Source organism: Lepisma saccharinum, chromosome 13 (assembly GCF_977018435.1).
Source record: "Lepisma saccharinum chromosome 13, izLepSacc3.1, whole genome shotgun sequence".
Classification (NCBI taxonomy): Eukaryota; Metazoa; Arthropoda; class Insecta; order Zygentoma; family Lepismatidae; genus Lepisma; species Lepisma saccharinum.
This window is the reverse complement of record NC_139241.1, coordinates 1,562,321-1,585,545: the sequence shown is the minus strand read 5'-3', so window position 1 is coordinate 1,585,545 and position 23,225 is coordinate 1,562,321. Positions and strand designations below refer to the sequence as shown.

The window sequence follows — 23,225 nt, the reverse complement described above, 5'->3', positions numbered from 1 at the left end:
GCCAGGATCACGGTGAAGTCCTCACCGGCAGATGGCGGAAGTGGCAACCTGCTCTCTTGGAAAGAGAGAACCACTGTCTTGTGGTGAAAAGAGACCTTCAAATGCTAAGGAAGATAACCCTGAGAGAACATCAGCCTGCTTGGATGCTTAGATAGCAGCCCTATCACAAAAATCAGGTTCTGTGAACTAATATACTGCACAGCTTAAATTTACTTACAGAATCAGATCAGTTTGTACAAAGGTGGATTGATTTAAACCGCAATTTAAATCAAGATTTAAACCAGGTGATTTTTTTAAAAAAGAAATCACTGATTTAAATCACTTCAAAGAAATAATTTATAGAAGAATGTACATAAGGATTTTGTAGTTACCAGAATCACTTTTGGTGAAACTACACTAATCTCGTAATCATTTAATGGTGTTAATTAGGCTCCAGGATAAGAAAATGAAGGAAAGAAAATATATGTACTGATGGGGTGAAGCTCATACAAAAGTAAATGTAATATGTAAATTGTAAAAACAATTAAATTTCTCTTGATTTAAAAGTCCATAATTTTTATAGGCAAAAATAGCAAAACATCTTGTGTAGAATAATACACAAAATACTAATCATGTTAAACTGTAAGTAGTGTCATTACTGCAAACAAACATGGAAGCAGATATTTTGCAAACTACAATTATAAAGTACATCCAGAATGTTTTATTTTCCCTGGAAGAAAAGTTACTGAAATTATTAAAATTTCATTAACACACTCAAATGAACTTTTCCATAGTAGGCTCATATGTACAGTATCAGAAACAGAAAAATGTATATTTACACATATTTTTTTTTATTTGCTTTAATCAAACTGTTCCAATATATAACAGGGTTGTTTACCAGAAAAAGCCTTTCTAAAAAAAACTATATGTATGGTGAGAAAAACCATACAAGTAATTTTAAGCATTTTTTATTTAAATCAAAAAATTAATTTTAAAAATCCAATTTAAATAAAAAAATCATCATAAATGATTCTTTAAATAAAAATTATTTTTATCCACCCTGATTTGTACTTCCATATTGTTGTTTTTTGAAAGAATCAGAATAGGATGATGTATCCAACGTTGTACCCCTGATAAATAAATATCCATTAATTGGCCAATATGTCTTCTTAATTGATTCACCTGCTTTATTTTACTTCACTTTTCTGCCACTTTTGACTAAGTGTAAAGATGCAGATGAATGGTGACAAGATGAAATTGATGAAGGGACAATTACCAATGCACATGGACAAGACACAACACATCGCCAACAGAGCATTGAGATTGAACTGGCTGAGAGTCAAGATGCTAGAACCTCGTTAGTTACAAAAATGCAGTCCAGGGTGTACTATGTGGGAGGGAGGTTGACATTCGGATGTCTCTAAAAAGGGTCACCCCATTATCTCTTTATTCAAGAAGAAAAACACAACATATTACTTACTTTACTTTCCACAAAAATTGAAAGAACTAGAGTATCCAGTATCTGGGTGTGTCGTTAGATGCATCCAGCATCTAACACCTCGCAAAAATCAGTTACCAAGAGTCCTAAATATAGCGTCCTGACCTAACAACTCATTGATTGATTGATTAGGTTGGTGTTTTAAATCTATTTTATGTACAGTAAGGCTAATCAACACTGGACCAGGGTGGCCACTCTAGGACCATGATGAAATTCAAGTATAATTCCCAGTTTTCAAAGTGAATTTTCCAAAAATTCAAGGGTACAAGCAGATGTTTTCTCTGTTTCAATCTTACGTATTACTGCCTCTCACCACCCACACACAAATATATTAACAATATATAGAGCCTCTGTGATTCCAATGTATCCACAAATTCTAATTCAATTTAATTCAACAGTATATATAATTTAAGGTGCAGACTTTACATTTGTCATTTAACCTACTCAGACTAGAAATATATCTACAAACACAGGCCACAAATGTTACGGAATATACTAATCTATGAAAATTATTAATTGTATAAGAATTTCAACTTTACCTAATCGACTTCAAGATATTTTATCTTGCAATAATCTTCCATCTGTCAAGATAGATTGCAAAGGACACTAACAAAGCAAACAGATTGTGTTTAATTTTCCACACACCTTTCTTATCCTTCCTCGATAAAAATCAAAGCTAAATTGTGAAAAACTTGCCTCAGGGCATTAAAAAACATGTATAAATTCAATGGGATTTGGATTAATAAAAGTTGCAATTTTTCACATCTAAAGAGAAAAATTCATGCAGAATTCATGCATAATTCCCGGTGAGTAGCCACCCTGTGAACCTACAGTTTAAAGTGGGATCTGAACTACTATGTGCCTCCACTGGGTATCAAACCTGGGACCCCTTGATTACAAGATGATGACCCTACCACTAAGCATCGGGTAGGGGAGGGCCATATGCATTATGAGAATTGTAATTGTGAAATTAATGGTTAATACTTGGTTAGGAGGGTTAAGTTTGGTGCTGTCAGCATATTTTAGCAACCAATTCTCGCGATGTGTTAGGAGCTGGATGTGCCTCCAGTCAAAACCGCTGAGTTCTACTATTCTTCATAGTGTAATTATCATTCTATAATCAAGGGGGTTCCCCGAGTTCAGTACCCAAAATAACATACAAAATTCTTGACTTTTCTTGACCTTTTGTTAGTTTTTCTTAACCTTTATTTATACGACCCCTACTTAACTTAGGTAAAGTTGGAAATTAGCAACTATGGAAATATATATATACCAAAAAGCCAGTTAAGACAAAAACAATCTGTATTAAACAAGAGCATCACTTGTTTTATCTAATAATGCAGGCTGGACTGCTTTGGCAAAATAGGGAGGCTCTGACATCTGGAGTCACAGCCAGTACAATCTTATGTGGGGCGCCTGTTGTCGTCCATATACAAGGGTTGGATAAAAAGTAATGGAAACACTGGTATAATTGGTACTTGAATGTATTGGCAGAGGAGCACGTGTTACATTCCTTCAATGTAATCACCCCCCCCCCCCCCATCTCTACGACCTTCTGCCACACGTATGGAAGGCGTCGTACACCGTCAGCGCATCCATCTCTGTCGATGTCCCGCAGTGACCGCCCTATGGCACGTTATGATGGCTTCGTGCGTGTCGTAGTGCTTCCCGAACAGTGGTTCCTTCATTTTGGCAAAAAGGTCGTAATCACACGGTCTCATACCGGTGAATACGGCGGATGTTCCAGTACCTCCCACTACCAGTTATGCAGGAGCGCCGTCACAGTGTTTGCAGTGTGACACTTTGCATTGTCAAGCAGGATGATGGGATACCGTCCCAGAATGTGCCGTCGCTTCCTTCTTAATGCGAGACGAAGGTGGTGTTGCAAGAAGGTGCAGTAGTAGGCTGCGTTGACCGTCTGCCTAAGAGACGTTGTTCTTCTTGCCTAAACATATTGTTAGGGCGCTTGCACTCTCATCCTCTGCTTCAGAGCACTGCTGTTTTTGACTGAATAACATACAATCACACCCCACTCACTATACTTCCTCGTCTGACATTCCTTTATCAACCACGAAACGGTTGTGGCGCTGTGACTCGCCCCTTTCACGGGACAGCAGTACTTTTTATCCAACCCTTGTATATTTGTGATTGTCCCTTCATCCATCTTATCTTACCACCATTCATTCTCATCTTCATGATGGGAAGAAAAGTGAAGTAAAATAAACTACATCAATCAATCGGTCATTGGGATAGCAAACATTCTTGACCCCAAGTACAATTTTGACTTCTTGACCTACATGTTGATTTCCTTACTTGTTCTAGACTTTCATGACTGGTAGACACCCTGAGTGAAGGGGACCTCACTTAAAACTTTAGCATACACAAAACTGGACTAAAACAAAATTCACTTATTTAAGTTTGAATAAAGACCAAGGCATTTGGCACACAATTTAGCAACATTACAAAATTTATTTCTTCTCTTTACACCTGACTGCATAAACTTTCCTTTTATGTAAACAAAAAAGAAGATGAGCATTCACTTGCCTTTGTAGAACTTGCTGATTCACGTGATGACAACACCTGTTCAGAGTTTCCGCTCCTGGGAGACATATCTTGCACATCACCTTCACTGTTTCGCGCGAGACCGTCACATTTTTTTGCATCACTGCCAGTTTTCTTTTGTCCCGTTCCAACACACTCAACTTCCTTCAAATCAGTTTCATCGGAACTTTGCATTCTTAGTGGTGGAACTACGTTAACGGCATTCTCTGTCCTTCCACTATCTGGCTTGTCATCCTCTTCCACATGAACCTTGACACCCAAGGAAGCTACGAAGTCCTTTCCGAAATGTAGTTTGTCGCCTCCAAATTCAATCCGAAACTTCAGTTTTCCGATGCAACGGTCCCCGTTAGAAGTAATATAGAAGATCGGCACTTCTTCCGCAAGACTAAAACTTTTTGATCTCAACACTTTAGCCATGCTGAATTCTGCTACGCCTATTAAGCATGGGATGCGTTGGTTGAGGTGCCGTGAGAAAACTCGGAAAGGCAACACGGCAGACATGCACTTCTCCATTGGCTTCCTTCTTAAAACGGCCGTGTGGATGTGTTGCTGATTAAAATAAACAGCTGGAAAGGAAGAGAATAATTAGTGAATACAGACATCGTTAATAACAAAACCCATGTGCACAGCATTTATAATTTGGGCTCGGAAGTTGATGATCTAAAAAGTCTCAAAAAATAAGCTATACAATGAATGACCTTACAATAATTTTGAAAATGACCAAAAAAAATTACAAGAGAATAGTTGAATAATTAAAAAAAAAAACATGGTATAGTGATTTGATTAACACTTAAATCAAATGATGCTGGTTTAATGCAATAAAGGTCTGAACGGCAATTGCATTTTTGGCAGGAAGTTCAAAACTTCACAAGGTTTTACAGAAAATTTTATGTCTCTGCAACTACGAATGCTAGAGTTTTACCTCATTTTTTCAGTACAGATTAGGCTACAACTCTATGGTTGAAAAGAAAACAATTTGTATTTATCAAGTAGTAGAAGACAAAGCAGTCAAAAGTAAAAAAAAAAAAAAAATATTACGAAATTAGAACCTTGTTAGGCCCCCGTGTAGGCAACACTAGGATGTGAGGGTTGAAGACAGTACATGCATATTGCCTGATGTGTGTTCCATTCTCATGCCAAGAATTGGGCACTTGCTGCTGATACTTTTGGAGAAAAAAATATATAGCCAGAATTCAATGAAACTTTACTAATTACTAATAGGATGCCTCAAGGCTCATGTACAATTAAAAATATGTAACTTTGAACAACACCTGAGTCACAGCATGCTTGTCTTATGGGTCACATCCCAGTGATTAAGGGTTAAAATACCATAGCAAAAGGTATACAATACATAATGTAGTTTTCTTTATTTTTTCTTCAAGGTTACATAACATCAGTGGCGAAGCTAAGGTGTAAATACTGGGTAGGCTGAAAAATCTGCTTATATTTTTTTATATACAACAGGTTCATGCATCGATTCTTGTTGGTCGCAAAAGTATCAATTACTCTTTCCTTGAAGCCTTGATCAATAGAAAGTTCTTTAACCAGTTTTTTTTGAATGGCTATTGTACTGAGAGAACTTAATCTTTTATTTTGCACTGAATTACGGAGATAATTTTTTTTACTCTCTTGAAGGTGCTCATACTTCTTTCGGAGGAAGCTGGGAATGTCAAGACCAACTTGATAAGTTGTGTTACTTCTTTGTAGATTGTTTGAAGATCATTGCTAACTATGAATTTTAGAAGGTCTGCAGGAGGTAAATGCTTTTCTTCATCAGCATAGATATCCTTTAAATCATTTTCTAATCGTTCTTTGTTGAAAAATGAATGTGTGGACAGAAGGTTACTTAATTTCATCACAGGAAAATGTAGTTTATATTCCCCAAAGCTATTTTGGTCTACCAATGCAACAAATTTTATCTTTTCAAGATCTCCAAAACGTATTTCCAGTTGTACAGTCAGGGTGTCCAAGATTTCGTAGGTTAAGGATCTGAGAGCCACGAAGTCTTGTTCACTTACATTTATTTTACTGCAAATCATCTTAAAGTTTCCAACACAATTTCACAGTATTATATTTTTATAACATAAATACACTATGTGACACACACACAAACACACGCGCGGATGCACTTGAAGTAAATTAACATTCAACAATGCAGAGCGTGAACGATGCACTTTGCACAAGAAGACTAGAAGCACAACAGGTTGGTTCTGAGGCTAGCCGCTTTCACCCAGTGAATCGGCAGTCCCCTCCCCTTACCCTCCCCTCCCACCTACACAGAGCTCACGCTGTAGCTGCTTTTAAACGTGAGGCTTTTGACGAAAAGCCTCACAGTTCGGCCCGAACGCGCTCTCTCTTTCTGGCCTGCCTGACGAGATATATGGAAGGATCGGCGGAACCAAACGTTCGGATTACATAGTTTAATTCGTTTTAACGAACTTCGATTGTTACAGGGTACAAGAACATTTTAATTTCAACATTTTTTTGGGTAGGCTAAGCCTCAAAAGCCTCATAGGAGCTTCGCCACTGCATAACATGCACGGAAAGATTTTTTCTGTGTAAGCAAAGCAGTACTTTTCTCTTCATAAACTTTTGTTTTCTCATTTAATATCTAAGAAACTAAAAGTTAAAATATACAAAACCGTAATTTTGCCTGTAGTATTATATGGATGTGAAACTTGGTCTCTTACATTGAAAGAGGAACATAAATTGAGAGTATTTGAAAATAAGATCTTTAGTAAAATATTTAGACCTAAAAGGGATGAGGAGAGAGAGGTGAGTGGAGAAGGTTACATAATTTAGAACTACATAATTTGTATTCATGTCCAGATATTATTAGAATAATTAAATCAAGAAGACTTAGGTGGGCAGGCCATGTGGCACGAATGGGAGAGGAAAGAAGAGTTTACAGGATTCTTGTTGGGAAACCTGATGGTAAGAGACCTGTAGCAAGGCCAAGATGAAGATGGAGAGACAACATTGAGATGGACCTAAATGAAATCAGTAGGGATGGAAAAGAGTATATAGATTTTGCTCAGGATAGGGACAGATGGAAGGCCTGTGTTGCTGCAGCCATGAACCTTCGGGTTTAAGAAGGCTAGAAAGTTAGTTAGTAAGTAGAGGCACACAAATTTAATTTTTGATGAAACCACGAAATGTTAAACAATACATTAAAATGTTAATTTTTCATGTTTCTGAAAGGTGTGAGGTGCATTTTCCTACACTGTTTTGTCACGAAATGATGCAAAATGCAAAATAGACTCTTAAACACCATTCATTCATTGATTTAGTGTTATAAGTCCACTTTATGCACAGTAAGGCTAATCGGGACTAGAGTTTATTTAATGATGTGACACTTTCTGAAGTTTGAATTATCCTGCAAGTTATGCAATTCATGGAAAATTGCATAATTCTGCTGTAAATATTTGAGAAGCAAAATGCACTCTCTATACAGGAATAAACTTAATATTCTGGTAACTACATAAATGTGCTATTAGAAGGAATATGTTTATTTTGTGTAACAAATGCAGTTTTTAAATCAAATTTAGGATTATAGTCACAATTTTAAATCCAAAATGTAAATGTATATACCGAATTTGATCTGATTTTTCACCACTATAGCACCAACATTTTATTTTATTTACCAAAAATATATAAGTAATTAACCTCCCTTCAGAGAGCGCCTTGGTGAAAACACAGTTGTGTTTCATGTGAATCGGATTATATTTTTTTTATGTTGTGATTAAGGCGATGGGGGACAATTAAAAACTTGCCGAGGTTTACACTCGTTGGAAACACTGCGCAAGGGAACACTGCACAAGAGGCGGGTCGTTCGAAGAGCGCGCCAAGTCCACAGCTGCCTCCCTCGTCCACTTAGCAGCAATATAATTTATGACTGTTGATGGGAGCGAGGAACACCGAAACCCTCGGTCAACTTTCTTGCAATATGAGAGTTGCTGTGGTGTCTGGAAAGAAACCACCAGATGGGAGAGAACTGAGATATCTGGAACAAGTTCATGAAATTTAAATTTTGAATTTGTATTGACATTTCTAGACTTTCGTTTTCGGGATCTAGAAAGTGCAGAAAACATTTACGGAAGTCGGAAACTGACATTGACAATACACGGGACGGTATTTTCAATTACTTTTTTTTTTTCTGCAGAATCTTTCGGCGCGTAAAATCATGCATCAGGGATACCATGAAGGAGAGCAGAGAAAGTGATCTCTATATGTTTTTATTTTCTCGATTATTTTATAATGATAGTGGACTCAAATATGAACTTGTCAACAATGCCAAAGTATTATGAATTCAATTACAATTTTATGATCTGTAAAATAATTAGGGCTGAGCCGATACCACTTTGAACCGATACGATGCTGATACCCTCACCGATACCGATACTCTCACCGATACCGATACTTGAAAATTGCAATAATTAAAATTTGTTCAAAATATTGATCAATATTGGTGTGTAAATATTCTTCTCCAATTATATGTATCGATTTACCAAGAAATTTGCTTTATAATATTCAAGAATTGCATCAGAATATTAAAATATATATTATGTCATAAAGAAATATAGTTTGTCTTGCAAAATTGGTGCAAAAATTGGTGAAAAGAAAGTTTGACTTTTGCATAATTCCAGGATAATTAGACTCTACGAAAGGGTTGCGCGGCATTTTTGCGGAGCTCGTGAAGGACCAAAATGCCGGGAAAGTGTCGGCTGATATCGGTGGAAGAATTCCAACCGATACTTTCTGATACCGATATCACTGGTATCGGCCGATACCGATACATCGGCATCGCTATCAGCTCAGCCCTAATAATAATAATAATATTAATATAGGTAATATATATTTTCCTAATGACTAAAGATGAAGACATGCCTCACCTTCCTGCAGACAAAAATTCTTCGGGCGCCCTAGGTCGTCAGAGGAATGAAATGAATTAACTTTACTCCCATTTTTATGTGATAAATTAAATAATAATGTATTTATGTTTTTGGGTATTTTTCAAACACCATAGCCTACATTACAGTTTACCAAAGTCTCCAACGGGGGTCATTATCGAACAGTAGGTCTCTGTCTCGTCTCGATTTTACAAAGTTTGTCTTGTTCTCGGCCCTGTCATTACAATTTAGAATATTGAGATGTAACAAACTTGTACCAATCCCTTCGAGTTCTGAGGTCTAGCGCGACTTTGGTTTAGGTTAATTTCTCGAAGGCCACACATTCTGATTGACCAGCTATCCAACGAGACGAGAGTGTCGAACAGTAGGTCTCGGTGATTTCAGTCTTTAGAGAAGCACGTCTCAACGTTGGTCTCGTCTTTTGGAAGTCAAGGCAAAGTTCCCCGTGCATGTAGGACCGTGCAGAGGAGGCACATTTAGTGGATGTGGGGTATAGGGCCCCACATATTCTCGATCTCGACCGCTTTGGAGGTGATGTTATCAGCACCACTCTCCGACCGCCTTCACCTCCCACGGTTTCCTCCAGGTAACCACTGATTTGAGGCTGGGTGAAAACCGGAGCCGTTTTAACTGGGGACAAGGCCGGAAAAATTCCAACCTTAATCGAATCCGGGTATCTCGCGTGGCAGTCAGATACCATACCGACTAGTCGCAAAAACCTGCCCTTCAGTCAACCGGTAAACTATCGTTTTCTACCGAATTATAAGTTTCCTGGCTTTCTCCCACATTGCTGATTTGTAGTGTTGCCCACGAGACGAGACTTTGGCCTGTCTCGTCTCGTGGAAATGCTGTGAAATGCTGTCTCGTCTCGAAAATATTCGTTTGTCTCGGAACACATGATCAATCTCGTCTCCTCTCGAATTTTTAAAAGCCTGTCCCGTCTCGTCCCGTGGGCAACACTACTGATTTGAAAATCGCAATCTAAAAATGTGACCCATAAAGAGCATCCGAAAAGTAAAAAAAAAACGCCAAATGAGAAAAGATTACACACACAGAGAGAGAGAGAGAGAGAGAGAGAGAGAGAGAGAGAGAGAGATAGAGAAATGTGTGTGCGAGCGTACAACCATTATATACACACATACAGGGTGGGCCAAAAGTCGCAATACATAGGGAAAAAATGCTTTTAAGTTTCCATATTTATTTATTCTTTAACGTGTTCATTTCTAATGGTTGTTCATCAAGAGTGGAAGAAACGTATTGCAAACCAGTGATAATGACGTAGAGCATATTATATAAACACGTTGTTTCTTAACACAACATATTTATTTATTTATGATTACTTTTTCCCTCTGTTTTTGTTATTATTATCCCATTTAACCACAAAATATAATGCTATTATTAATAGGAGTAATAACTATACTCCTTACAATAATTCAATGTGTTTGTATATATATATATATATATATATTATACCAGTGGCGGCTATTATATTAGGGAGGCGTTGAGGGCAGTTGCCCCCTACTTTTTGTCCCCGCACTATGGCCTCTTATTTATCAAGAGAAAGTAAGCTGTCCTTCCCTCCTAGATTTGGCACCCAATCGCCTCTTCTGTATATAACCATATAACCAGAACATTTTGAACGGCACATATATTCTTGTTCTAGAAATCGAGATTTGTGCATATTGCATGATCTAGGGCTCACGTACATTATACCATGAAGGTCTCCGCAATAATATTTCCTTCGGAAAATAGATCAAAATATTTTATTATTTAGTATTATTATTATTAACTACTATTTGTCACAACACAATTTACTGCAAACTAAAACCATGTGTCAGGTTAAAAAAATAAAGATGTAAGTAATTACGTTCAATTTCAAAGATAATCACGCAAACCACACACACACACACAAATATTCATACATAATTTGTCTGTGTAACATATTCAACACGTAATTACTAGAAAGTATAATAATATCATGGCTGAGGTTGAACATTAGGAAAATGAAAAAACAACATAAGTGATGCTAAAAATCTATTGAAATGGACAGATATACAATACGTCATTGTTATGAAAAATTTACAATAACTTTGAAAGTGAGTTATTATTCTCTTTCGAAGCAAAAAAAAAACTGTTCTAATCAACATGTACAACTGTTTTAAGTGACCGAAACAAATACAGATACTTTTTTTCTCTTACGAACATTGAAATTTTTGGCAACACAATATGGCAATTTTACGCAGAATACATAAACTAACAGTACTAACAAAACTTCTCTGTAGCAATTTACTTGAAACCCACACATGTTTTTTCAAGATATTTCAAAGACCTTCACCTTCATTGACAATTTTCATGGAAATTGAAATTTGCACATCCTTTACTTAAAATCAGGCGATTACTATATCGACTGTGAAACTTTGTCAGAATGTTCTGCGAAAATATGCAAGAAGATATGCTTAGTACGTATATTTAGGACTAACCATTAGATTTTTGATTTGAATTCACCAGGTTATGAGTCAGAAATATGAAGAAACATTCTATCATATATCATAACTACATATTCTATTATGAAGAGCGTGAAACGGCACGTGGAGTGAGGATACAAAAGTAAATATTGTGAACATATGATACTTTGGGTCAAATAGGCTAAAGGCCAAATATCCTGCTTATATTGAAGCGAAAATACAACAAGCGGCATAGTAGGCCAACTGCTTCCTATTTTGATCAATCTGCTTGATTTACAGCGAATTAAAAAGAGATAACCAAGAAAGCAGAGGACACGCTTTGCCTCAATAGCAGCACAATGGATATTCAACTTGACGTCATCACGCAGTGCACTTTGGGAAGAAACACTAGGTAAAAGTTCTGATTTGTATGTGCCAAAAGCTCACCGATAGAGTAGCTGTAACCCATAGAGATGTGTCCATTTGTTTGTTCATAAATAGATTTACACTGTCCATTGTAAAACACATGAAGTTGAAGGAGAAATTTGGAAAACAAAACTGTGGGTACCAACATGAGTACAGTTTATTTCTTTAAAAGCACTATGTAAAATCCCAGAAAAATTGTGAAAAAAAAATGTGCACATATATCTTTGTGGGTCACGGTATCAACCGGGGTGTGAAATCGTTTCCTGGTACCAAGTTTTTTATTTTTATTTGCTTTATTTTACTTCGCTTTTTGTATTTTGGCTAATTTGCGAAGATGGAGATGAGTGATGACATGATGAAATTGATGAATGGACACTCATAAAGATCCATGCCCAGGCCTGGATTCGAAACCCGGACCCCTAGCGTCGTAGGGCGATGTGCTAACCACTCCGCCACGGGGGCCGGCACCTGGTACTAAGTAAAATAATCATAGCATTTCATTAAACTCTGATAATTTCCAAGGTATTTCCACGATTAAAAATGAATTTTAAGAAACAGTTGTATGCTTAAAAGTAGAACACTTCATGTAAAATTATGAAATGTTGCAAATTCATTGTGAAATTGACATTTCTACTTATCGTCCTAAATATAAGGGCCTTTCAAAATTATCCGAATATTTTTCTTTAGACAATTTTAAAAAACATGAAAATTAAATAACATGATTTCATTTCACACCCTCGCACCAATAAATCATCGTTCTGGAAGCATAGATGTCCCAAAGCTTAAAATACATTCTACGGAAACGGCAAAATTTCAATGAGGAGAAAAACAGGTTTTAGTACACACATAAGTTAGTTCAAACGTTTTTGTGACCACTGAATTCAAATCCATGAAGAATTGCATAATTGTAATCATTCCAGGCGTTTCCTGCATTTTACCCATAATTTTCCAGTTGTATTCAGGTACGTAGCTACTCCCTGCTGTCTGCTTTTCTTTTTCTTCCCTTTCTACTTTCCAGAGCTTCCTGGGCCTCCTTGACAAACCTGGGCTCGCGAATCCCACCTATATTATAGCGCGGACTTGCGAGCTCAGGTAGCAGACAACAGTGGTAAAAGCGATGGAGCTTTGGGTACATCACACTATTCCAAAACGCATCATCCCTCACAATTCTTTCTATCGAGGTCCCCTTCGGAGTCCAAATAACAAAATCGCACCACTGTCTTCTTGTGATGTGAAGTTGTCCTTGGATCTGATAGTAATAATTGTGCGAGACTTTCAAGTGCAGTTGATTTCCAGGATCAACTACACTACAAAATTGCTTCAGACACCGGGCAGCCTCAACAGGTGTCATATTTCTGGCACTGAAAGGACATTTCACCTCCAAAACACCTTCAGTCGACACAAGACCATCGGGAGTAGCAGCCAGGAAAGGGAGCTCTTCGTCAATAATCAAACCACATTTGATTACTGACGAGTTGGTTTGAGCTTCATACTGTGCAATGGCCACCGGCTCATTGGCTATCCCAAACCTGATGGCGGGAGAACATTGGACAGGTTCGGGATAAAGAAGTCTCGAAACTGTAGCTCTGCAAGGCGTCGAATCTCTCATCTTAGAAACCGCGCCAAAGTTGGAAGCAGTGAGCCTTACCTTTCTTTCTTCCCGCCATAATCCATGAGCAGACTCACTGCCTCCACTTTGATCGCGGGTCGCCTCTTCTATTTCCTTTCTCTGGTCAGCTGTAACCTGTACTTTGTTCCTCACAAACTCCTCACCCAGAAGTTGCAGTTCCTCAGAACTTACATCCGGTTGAGTCGCTTCGGGACCATAGTACTTGTCCCCGTCAGGCTTAGGCGCTTCCTTTGTTTTGGGGCGAAATGTTGTTCTGCCTGGATTCTGAAACAACCTCTGCCTACACTTTGCCTGGCGCTGAAAAGTCTTGTCGCACAAGCGTTTCACCACCTGGTTAGGACTCTTGGTGGTGATCGCCTTCCACGTCCGTTCATGCCACTTGCCCCCGTGCTGGAAGCTAAGTGCGGCCGCGTGGCACCTACGAGTGTAGGAGCCCTGCTGCGATCGGTTCACTTGCTTCCCTCCAATGAACTTTGCAACTCGTGACATGTACGACTCCGCAAGATTGGAAGTGCAGTTCCTAGCAAGCGAGTCCACTTTTCCAAGTACGCGTGCTATCGCTTGTCGGATACCCACTAGCAATCCCGGTGGAAGTTGTGTTAGCAGAAGGGGGGCAAATTTCTTCCCGGCGTTCTTGCAGAACTCAGGTTTGCACCGACTATGGTCTCCAAATACATGATCAGGTACGTTCCTGAGATCTGCAATGAGACCTTCTTTATTTCCAGTATTCCTGGAAATTGTCAGGCGTGCACACCGGGATAGGTGCTTGATGCGGGACGCACTCAAATGTTTCCCATTCGAACCTTTTGCCATGTCATAAAGAACTTTGGTGAAATTCTTTATGACGTGGTTAGCGCATTCGATTTTCTTGATTCTATTCCCGTAGGAAACTGAATTCAATAAAGCCGAATGCACGTTGGAGTCACCATCACCGACAAACTCCATTATTCGGAGGCCATATTCTTGTTCGCAGAATTGGAAGCCTTCTACAAGGATATCAGCTTCCATAGCTGTAGAAGAGCCATTCCAATTCTTGAAACATTTGTGAGGTCCCGCATCTTCTTCTCGGTTGGCTGCTTTGGCACACACAATGCAAAACTTGTTCCTCACTCCTACGTACAACAATTTCTTTGTATAAAAGCCGACAATTGCGGCGCATCCAGATTTGGCTGAATAGCGATGTCCATGAGACCGCTGGCTCCAGCCCCCATCGACAATACCTGTTGTCCATGGAACACCGTCATTCAGCCTATTTGCCGCCATTGCCAATTCTTTTTCTTCCTCGGCAGCTTTCTTCATACTTTGTGAGAGTATTTCCTCCCATTTCTGCAATTAAAAGAGATAAAAACATATAAATAAGAAAACAAAATGCAAAATGTTATATTGTTGTGTGCTCTTTGGATTAACATTATTAATTTAATTGAAATTGTCGTTAATTACTCTCTAATATTTATTTTCACTTACGACAATATTCACAAGTTTGAATCTGATTTATTGTGACACTCCGTCAGTAGATCGAGAACTGACGAGACAACCAGAGAATTGAAAAATATTTTATTAAAAGGTATGGGTATGTTAAACAGTAACATGATAGTGTCTGTACAGAGGAATTATAAAAAAGATTGGCATATACGTTCTATCAAAAAAAGAAAAAAATGTACACTCTCATACTATATGTCCGTGGTGGCATATACATTCTATCAAGAAAGAAATAATGGTCATTATTTTGTTATTGACATAATTTCTCGCGCTAGAAGTTAATGTTATGTTAAATAGATAGCTTAATGTGTATTGTATACAAGGTTCTAGTTCAGACATCAAGTTCCGCCTACTTAAATATCGTAGGTTACACGCGACGAACAATACGCTGCGTTGAAATTATGATTTCGTATGAAAAGCTGGGGGTGGGGTGTAAGGGGTGACCTTCCACATAGTACACCCAAATGTCAACCTCACTTCCACGTTAGTAAACCCTGGACTGAAGACTAACGAGGCTCTGGCGACTGGCCCCATGGCCAGTATAATTTTGTTTGTGTTGTCCTGTTGTCCTTAATGTGTGCTGAGTGCCCGTGTACAGCCTCAGCTTTTAACAGAAGTCAGAATATTTTAAGATTTTTAATTATGCAACGTTAGAGTTGTTCTTTGCAATGATAAGGGGCTGGCCCCCGTATAATGTGACGGGAGCAAAATAGCCCAAGTGCTGACGCTCCCACAATTTTAAAATCAAATTCAAAATTCAAATTCAAAAGCTGGGGGTTATGCAATGCTAAAGGAGGCCTATGGAGAGTGTGTTCTTCCCTATAGCATAGATCGAAGACAAGTGGTTTTAAAATGTATAAAGAGGGAAGGCAATCAATTTCACAGGAATGTGCGGACCCGGAACTCCGGTCAGTGCTCATACGGAAGAAAACATGAACATCGCTGCTGCCGTTGCGAGAAAAGATTGTCGAATAACGCTAAGAGAACTATAATAATTACTGAAAATTTCATTATGCGCCACCCATACGTTTCATATTCATAGTCGCGATTAACAGAGAGTGGAACAAAGGCGACGTTATATAAATATGATATTAAATTTTGCTTCGTTAAAGCATACGGAAATTGGAATAGTTTTAACAAAGAACATACCTGTCCCAGTGAGTCCTCATGTTTTCGGTATGTCTTGGCGCTCATGGGGGGAACGCCAAGGATGGAGAGAAATTCCTCCAAGGGCCCATGTCCATGGCCGGTGCTCACCGACCCCCAAACGGCAGCATCGGTGACTCCCAGCTTGCTTGTTTCCTGGAGGCGAGGCTTCCGTCCACTAGGGAGACGCTCCACGGGGTCGGTGGTGATTGAACAAGTGTGGTTGCAATAACCACACTTGTAGTCGAACACGGACATGAGCCCGTACCTCTTCTCTTTCTGCAACCTCATACTTCCCCCCGGATGAACTGGACATCTGGAAATGAAGAATATTTTTGTTATATAGCTGCAAATCATTCAGTACTATTCATAAAGTGCAACAAAGGATTAGACATACATATGAACGCAGGTTTACAAATGAAACTAGCCGCTCGGGATCCGAGAATGATGAGTGGTCGACTCAACGAACAAACCACGGCAGGTTCCACATTCAAGTTCTGCCGCGCTCCCGCACCGGGGTGGTTAGCAAATCGCGATAGGATGCCAGGGGTCCCAGGTTCGTATCCCCGCCTGGGCATATATGCTTGTGAGTGTCCATTCATCAATTTCATCACATCATCACTCATCCTCACCTTGCCCAAAAGTGTCACAAAAAGCGAAGTAAAATAACGATAATCAAACAAACAAATAAAAAAGACAGATTGAGGTTCTGTCCTGGCATGGTTGGTTGTGTGTATCCCTTCGTCCATTTCATGTAATTATCATCGCGATTGGCATACACAAGAGACAGGCACAAGGGAAAGTAGGTGGGAAATGTAAGTTTAATTTCAGAAAACTTTTCTTTTGAAGTATTTTTTCACCCAGCGTCGAATAACATGGGTACCTGGGGGAAACCCTGGGGGGTAAAGGCGGTCAGGGGCGTGATGCTGATCACATCACCCCCATTCACGATCGGATCAAGAAAGTGTGGGGCGTTTCCCCCCACACCCCCTATACGCCTTCATGGCGTGGTGCTATGCACAGGGGAACACTTTACCTTTACCTTTTATTAATACCTTATTTTAATGCTTGCTATCACATACCTCTTGCAGCAAAAAGTTTAATTTACACACTAATATTAGATTATCTTATTAATATACATTTCTCATCAGTGCCTTGTGGTATTGATATTTAGTCATTCCAACCTTCCAAGCTACTCCAAAGTGTTCAAAATACTACGTAATATAATTTCTTTTCATTTACCTGTGCCTTTCAAGGTCTCGTACTTGGGTGAGGAAGTGTTTTATATCCACGATTCTCCTCCCTTCTAAAGTTGCCACCTTAGGATCTGTGCTCGGGTGGGGTGGTCCCACCTCAATCAGAAGTTCCGGCAAGTCTTGTTCGCTGTAATAAAAAGATGGCATGACAAGAACTTTGGATGTAAAACAATTGTGCATATAAGGAGCATTAAACCTTTTTCATTACATTTATCTCCTGAAATCGTCAATTCACTTTTTTTTTTTTTAAATAAATAATTTACAAAATCATCATAAATCCCAATCTTTGCAATCGTCGTTAATAAGATGAAAAGCTACAATGAATATGGAAAACAAAAATGGAAAAGAATGAGTGATTCTGATAGCATTTTCTCAGCTGATTTTAAATCTGTTTACTGTTTTTTTTCTATCGGGCACAGATTGTTTTATCATCATGCAAATTATTTGTTGTAATGAAATAACTTTGTTTATTGAAACAAATATATGTTACATTCTGTATACTGACGTAAAATGTACTTACTTGTAAGGGATCTTCTGCTGTATTTAGCTTGAGGAACATCTATCTTAAGAGTTCAGGAGTATATTTCCTGACGGAAGCGTTCACAATGTATGTCACTTATAGTGCAATTGTCGAATGGGGATAAGTACAAATGTTAGACCAACAAATAGGTTTTTAGGAACACATCCTAGTTTCTGTAGTTATCAAGACACCGCCTAACAAGTTCTTTGTAGTAAACTGCCTGTCGAATTTTGAGGAAACTCTTTACAAGCCCTTGGGGTGATCCCCTTGCTCCCACTTCACCTTCATTCAAACATGGGCCGGTCTCCGTGGCGGAGTGGTTAGCACACTGCGCTTATGACGCCAGGAGTCCCAGGTTTCAATCCCGGCGTAATATTGGAATTTGATTGATTTGCTTGAATTTACTTCGCTTTTGTGCCACTTTCGGCTAATCGCAAAGATGGGGACGAGTGATGATATGGTGAAACTAATGAATGGAAGTGCACAAACATCTATTCCCAGCCAGGGATTCGAACCCGGGATACCTAGCGTCGTAGGGCGATGTGCTAACCACTCCGCCACGGGGGGCGGCGCATGCAGTTTGTTACTGTCCATTTATCAATTCCATCATGTCATCACTTATCCCCATCTTCGCGATTAGCCAAAGGTGGCACAAAAGCGAAGTAAAATAAACGAAATCAATCAATCATACCGGGGTGAGGGGGGTGAATTTGCGAAAATATTGTTTTGCATATTTTTATTTATTTTTACTGATTTCATATTACTTTCCTTTTTGCTTACTAAACTTCTTTCCCCTCTTGAAATACTGTGAGTGAGTACATATCTGTCCTCAAGAAGTCATTCTCATAAGCAGTTGAAGTAGTCATCATGACTAATCAATAGACAAATAGGCTATTATATCTTGATATTTGAAAACACTAAAAACGTTGTAGCGTGTCGATGGTATGAAATCGCGAAATTATCTTGTTTGCTTCGTTCGCTCTGTAAGAGCGTAAGAAATTTATATTTATTTTTATTGAAAATTAAATCAGTTTTCCGTTTGAGAAGAAATATTGATTTATTGATTGATTTGTTGTTTTAAGTCCACTTTATTCACAGAACGGGACTGGACCTACAGTTTAAAGTGGGATCCGAACCACTATGTGCCTCCACCGGGTATCGAACCCGGGATTGATTACAAGGAGATGAAAGACTTTTAGTAAATGTTTTCCTGTTTGTTCCACTTACAAGGTCGCATTTCTATAAAGTCATATATTTCCTCTCCCCCGCCAAAAAACTAATTACGATGTGAGTAAACATTCGCTAAAAATATGTCCAAAATCCACTGAATTTGTTCTCTCCCTGGGCGCAGATATCTCAAGTTAGAACTCTGCGTTGTTGACTACAAATGGCATGTTATACAGCGACGATTGCACATTTCAAATGTATGTGTATTTAAAAAAAAAATTACTAGCAATTTGCAGCAGTGCTTCATATATTAGAAGTTATGTAAGTTAGAATTCTGGCACCAAAATACTAAATCATTCAACAAGAACAAGAGATATTGCAAGTTCTGTGTGGGTCGAAACAATATTAGCTACTTGCAAAAATTACAAATCACACCACATTTAATATCAGCTTGTGAATGACACCACTGATTCCATAATGTGTTAGAGACAGTGGATTATTGTAGCTATGCATTAATATGTAATCCACAGTGGCGGCGATTGGATTCCAAAACCGGGGGGGAGGGCAATGAAATTTCCTATCTGGGAAGATCCCACCCCCCAGCGAATTCTATTTCAGGACGAGGTTAAACACCGTCAGTCATGTCTGCAAACTGCAATAAATGAATCATGATAATCTCTTTTGAGTAGATCTATTATCAGCTAAACTACAAATGACAAAATAGCGCTTCAGGTAGTTCTTTTTGAACAGAAGAAGTTATATCCCCCGTTTATATTGCATATTTCGCACATTCGATGTTATTCTGAAAAATGGCATAATTCACGTTATTTCGGGATTCCGAAACACCGAAAACTTGCCTCCTTTACCTACCCAAATACATTTTAAACAGTTTATTTTGCTTTCCTCACGTTTTCGGTTTCACTTCACGTCCCTAATTATTACTAGTACAAATTATCTATTTCGGGTAAAGAGCGTAATAAAATTACGCGTGTTACATGTGAAAAATACAACTTTGTTTCAGCCACCAATGGAAACTACCGAAGATAACATTTGATCGGAATAAATTTGTTTCATGAACAAGCATTGTCGATTTACAGCTTCATTTTTAGATACTTACTTATTGCAAAAGTTCCACTCTTCTTGTGGCACTTGGTTTGCCATCCTTCGTTTGTTGTGCCGCGCTTCCAAAGCCCTGAAAGCGAAGGATGTGGTACATTACTTCACATAACATTATTTAAATTAATTTACATTTCACCATTCACCCTCATCGTCGCATTAATTGACACAGAAACCGACATTAAAGGGACCAATACAAAGAGAAGAAATACAGCCTACAAAAACACGCCTGTCATTAGCGATACTTACAATCAGAATTTGGTCACTTGTTTCACATTTTACACATAATTACTACGTGCACGAATGATATTCAACAAATAATCGTACAATCCGATCCCCGTGGCAAAATGGTAAGCGTAAATGGCTACCAATCCAGAAATCCCATGTTCAAACCTGGAATGTTTCGTTGTGTTTGCGCAATAACCATTTCATCATTCATCATTATCGTCGTGATTAATTGGAGAGGTACAAGTGTGAGGCAATATAACCAACCTTCGAATTGAGATAATCGTATAACTAGTCCCAGTGTGTAAATGTTATGAAATAATAAAAGTTTACAACTTTTAAATCAAAACATGCACAAAAAGTTCATGGAGAATTGTAAATTAATCAACGACAACTAAATGCCATTGATTTGTTTGTTTGATTTGATACATATAATTCAATAAATTGCAACAAAATTTTTGATGAAGAAAAATATCTCGATTGTTAATTTCTAGCATCTATATTTCTATGTGATGTATGCTAAACCCATTTTTTTTTTAAAAAAAATAATTTCAGATCATGTATTTTGGAGGGGTGCCTACTGACCCATCAACTACCCCGCCCTCTGTTTCACCCTTGTCTTACAGTAAAGAAGCCCAATAGGGCAAAATTAAAAGGTGGACTTCGAGAAATGCGAAAGAAATCACTGCCGGTTTTTCTCTAGCCTGTTCAGTACAATAAAACTAAAATATATTGTCGTAAATAGTAATGTCCACTACCACAGCAAAACTCTCTGAAAATGAAATACAACTTACTTGCGAAGTGATAGCTTTCTCTGATTCTTCTGTGCCTTGCTCTGCAAGCTTCCCTTGCATTTTGTCTTATTGCCCATTCTCGAGATGCCACAAACAAACAAACAAACAAATCTTAGAAGATAACCACGCACACACTCACAAATGTACTCCTGAGCAGTCGACTGTAGGCTAAGTTGAGACTCACTGAAAATCAAAGGAACTGACCAAGAAGGCAAAAGAGGCAGTTGCCACATAGTTGAGATTCGTAAAATGAAAATTGCAATAGTTAGGTATTTCTTCATCCGTAAACACCAATTAGTTCACTCACAAAGAGGAAAAGCGAAATTTGTATTTTTTTGAAGCCTGCGTTTTATTTGTACATTTTGTGGTTAATTTATTTCATTAAAACTGGCAACGTGTTTACTCTGGACTATGCAGGACTCTTTCCTCCGAAAGGAACATGTTTCTCGTCATTTCACCAGACACCTCGCCCCTCCCTCACTTCCGTTCTCCGCCGCGACCTGGGAAGGGGCAGGGGGAGGGGTTTGTAGTTAGATGGTTGCGAAGAATCGGAGAAAATGCGGATTATAATTTTTATTATTCTCTTGGAATTTTGGAAATATGAAACTTCCAATGGCGCAGAGAAGCATACTATAATAAATCAACTATCCTTTCACAATGCGAGTTGATTGATTTTATTTCACTTCGCTGTTTTGCCACTTTTGGCTAAGCGCAAAGATGTGAATGGGTGATGATATGATGAAGATACACTCATAAAGAACACCCTGGCCGGAATTCGAACCCGGGACCCCTGGCGTCGTTGCACGACGTGCTAACCACTCCGCCACGGAGGCCGGCATATGAACTGTTCAGTTTGAAGATTTCCGTCATGTGAAGTAAAGTTGAAGTTGTTGCATTTTTTTCTCCATAAGGAATGAATGGGATTCTATAAACATTTATTCATCATGATTTTCGAATATAGTGTATTGCTAATGGACTAGAAATCGCTTGCACTTGCAACATGGGGAGAAATTCACACTATATCACGTGGTATGGTTATATTTTAGTAGCAGTACCCATTCCGACGATGTAGAAATAAATGTACACCTGGTACGAAACTGCCAAGTCTTCTAATATTTGCAATTAATATGAACATCAAACCCAAATATGCACAAAGTGTTTCAAATCGAGTCAAATGAATTAATTCGTTGAAAGCATTTGAATTTTCCTCAAGGAAAAAAAGAAATATGCAAAAATTCGCCAGCGAATCATCATCACTCATCTTCATCGTCGCCATTAGTAAAAAGTGGCAAAAAAAAACCCAACGGTGAATAGCAAAACTTTAAAAACCAAGCGGGACTCCAACAAAGTATAAAAAATTGAAGGTAAGGACTTCACTTCTCTATACATTGCTAACAAAAGTAACAAGAGTGAAGTACTGGCCTGGGTTTGTAAATAAAGATACAGAAGGTTCGAAACATGTAGGGGAATTCGTACCTGTAAGTCCCATGACGTCACTAACATCTTATACTAACACGCCACCCTCTCTTTTTACTCTTGGAAACAAATGATTTCCAATTACTGACTAATTGTTGACATTCCTACAGTAGCAACCAATGCCCTGGATGTTAGCTCCCAAACAAACTTTCACACCCCGCTTGCTTCTTGCCTTTGTCCTTGAAAATGTATCAGAAAGAGGTAACTTTTGTTACAGTGACAACAGTTAGAAAATAAAGTATCAGTGAATATATATACATGTGTGTGTGTTTATATATATATATATATATATATATATATATATATATATATATATATATATATATATATATATATATATATATATATATATATATATATAATAACCCATGGCTTGATAGCCCTCGAAGGGCCTTGACCCTATCTCCCGTATATATATTAATACTTACTTACAGATTAGGGGTTAATTAAGTAATAACATAAGAAAATTGGGTTTAATTTTGTAAACGCTTGGGAAATTGAAAACTGATTATTAAAGGTTATCTTTTGTTAGAGTGACAGAAGTTAGGAAACAGCTATCATGTATCAGTGTAAACATTAGATTCTGGAGAATGCCTG

At 38.2% G+C, this 23,225-nt stretch overlaps 2 protein-coding genes across 2 annotated transcripts in view; both read right to left on the bottom strand.

The window, feature by feature from the left end:
* The window catches only part of LOC145997114 (C2 domain-containing protein 3-like), a 123,702-nt gene that overhangs the window by 62,686 nt on the left and 37,791 nt on the right, over positions 1 to 23,225 (bottom strand). The window contains exon 7 of the mRNA XM_083133740.1: positions 4,018 to 4,605. Within this exon, the coding sequence (XP_082989866.1) occupies positions 4,018 to 4,605 (588 nt within the window). The remainder of the gene's footprint in view (positions 1 to 4,017; positions 4,606 to 23,225) is intronic.
* Positions 12,790 to 21,229, bottom strand: LOC145996848 (uncharacterized). Its single transcript, XM_083133380.1, has 5 exons — positions 21,153 to 21,229; positions 20,135 to 20,209; positions 17,317 to 17,457; positions 16,078 to 16,390; positions 12,790 to 14,775 (listed from the first exon to the last, which is right to left on the bottom strand). The coding sequence occupies exons 1-5, from the start codon at positions 21,227 to 21,229 to the stop codon at positions 12,790 to 12,792; spliced, it is 2,592 nt and encodes an 863-aa protein (XP_082989506.1).

Bases quoted from the DNA above. Each gene is read 5' to 3' on its own strand.
- LOC145996848 (XM_083133380.1), bottom strand. From the start codon at position 21,229: ATGGGCAATAAGACAAAATGCAAGGGAAGCTTGCAGAGCAAGGCACAG. The intron at 20,210-21,152 runs GTAAGTTGTATT...CTTCGCTTTCAG, and splicing joins AGAAAGCTATCACTTCGCAA to GGCTTTGGAAGCGCGGCACA. The intron at 17,458-20,134 runs GTAAGTATCTAA...TTTTTATTACAG, and splicing joins GAGTGGAACTTTTGCAATAA to CGAACAAGACTTGCCGGAAC.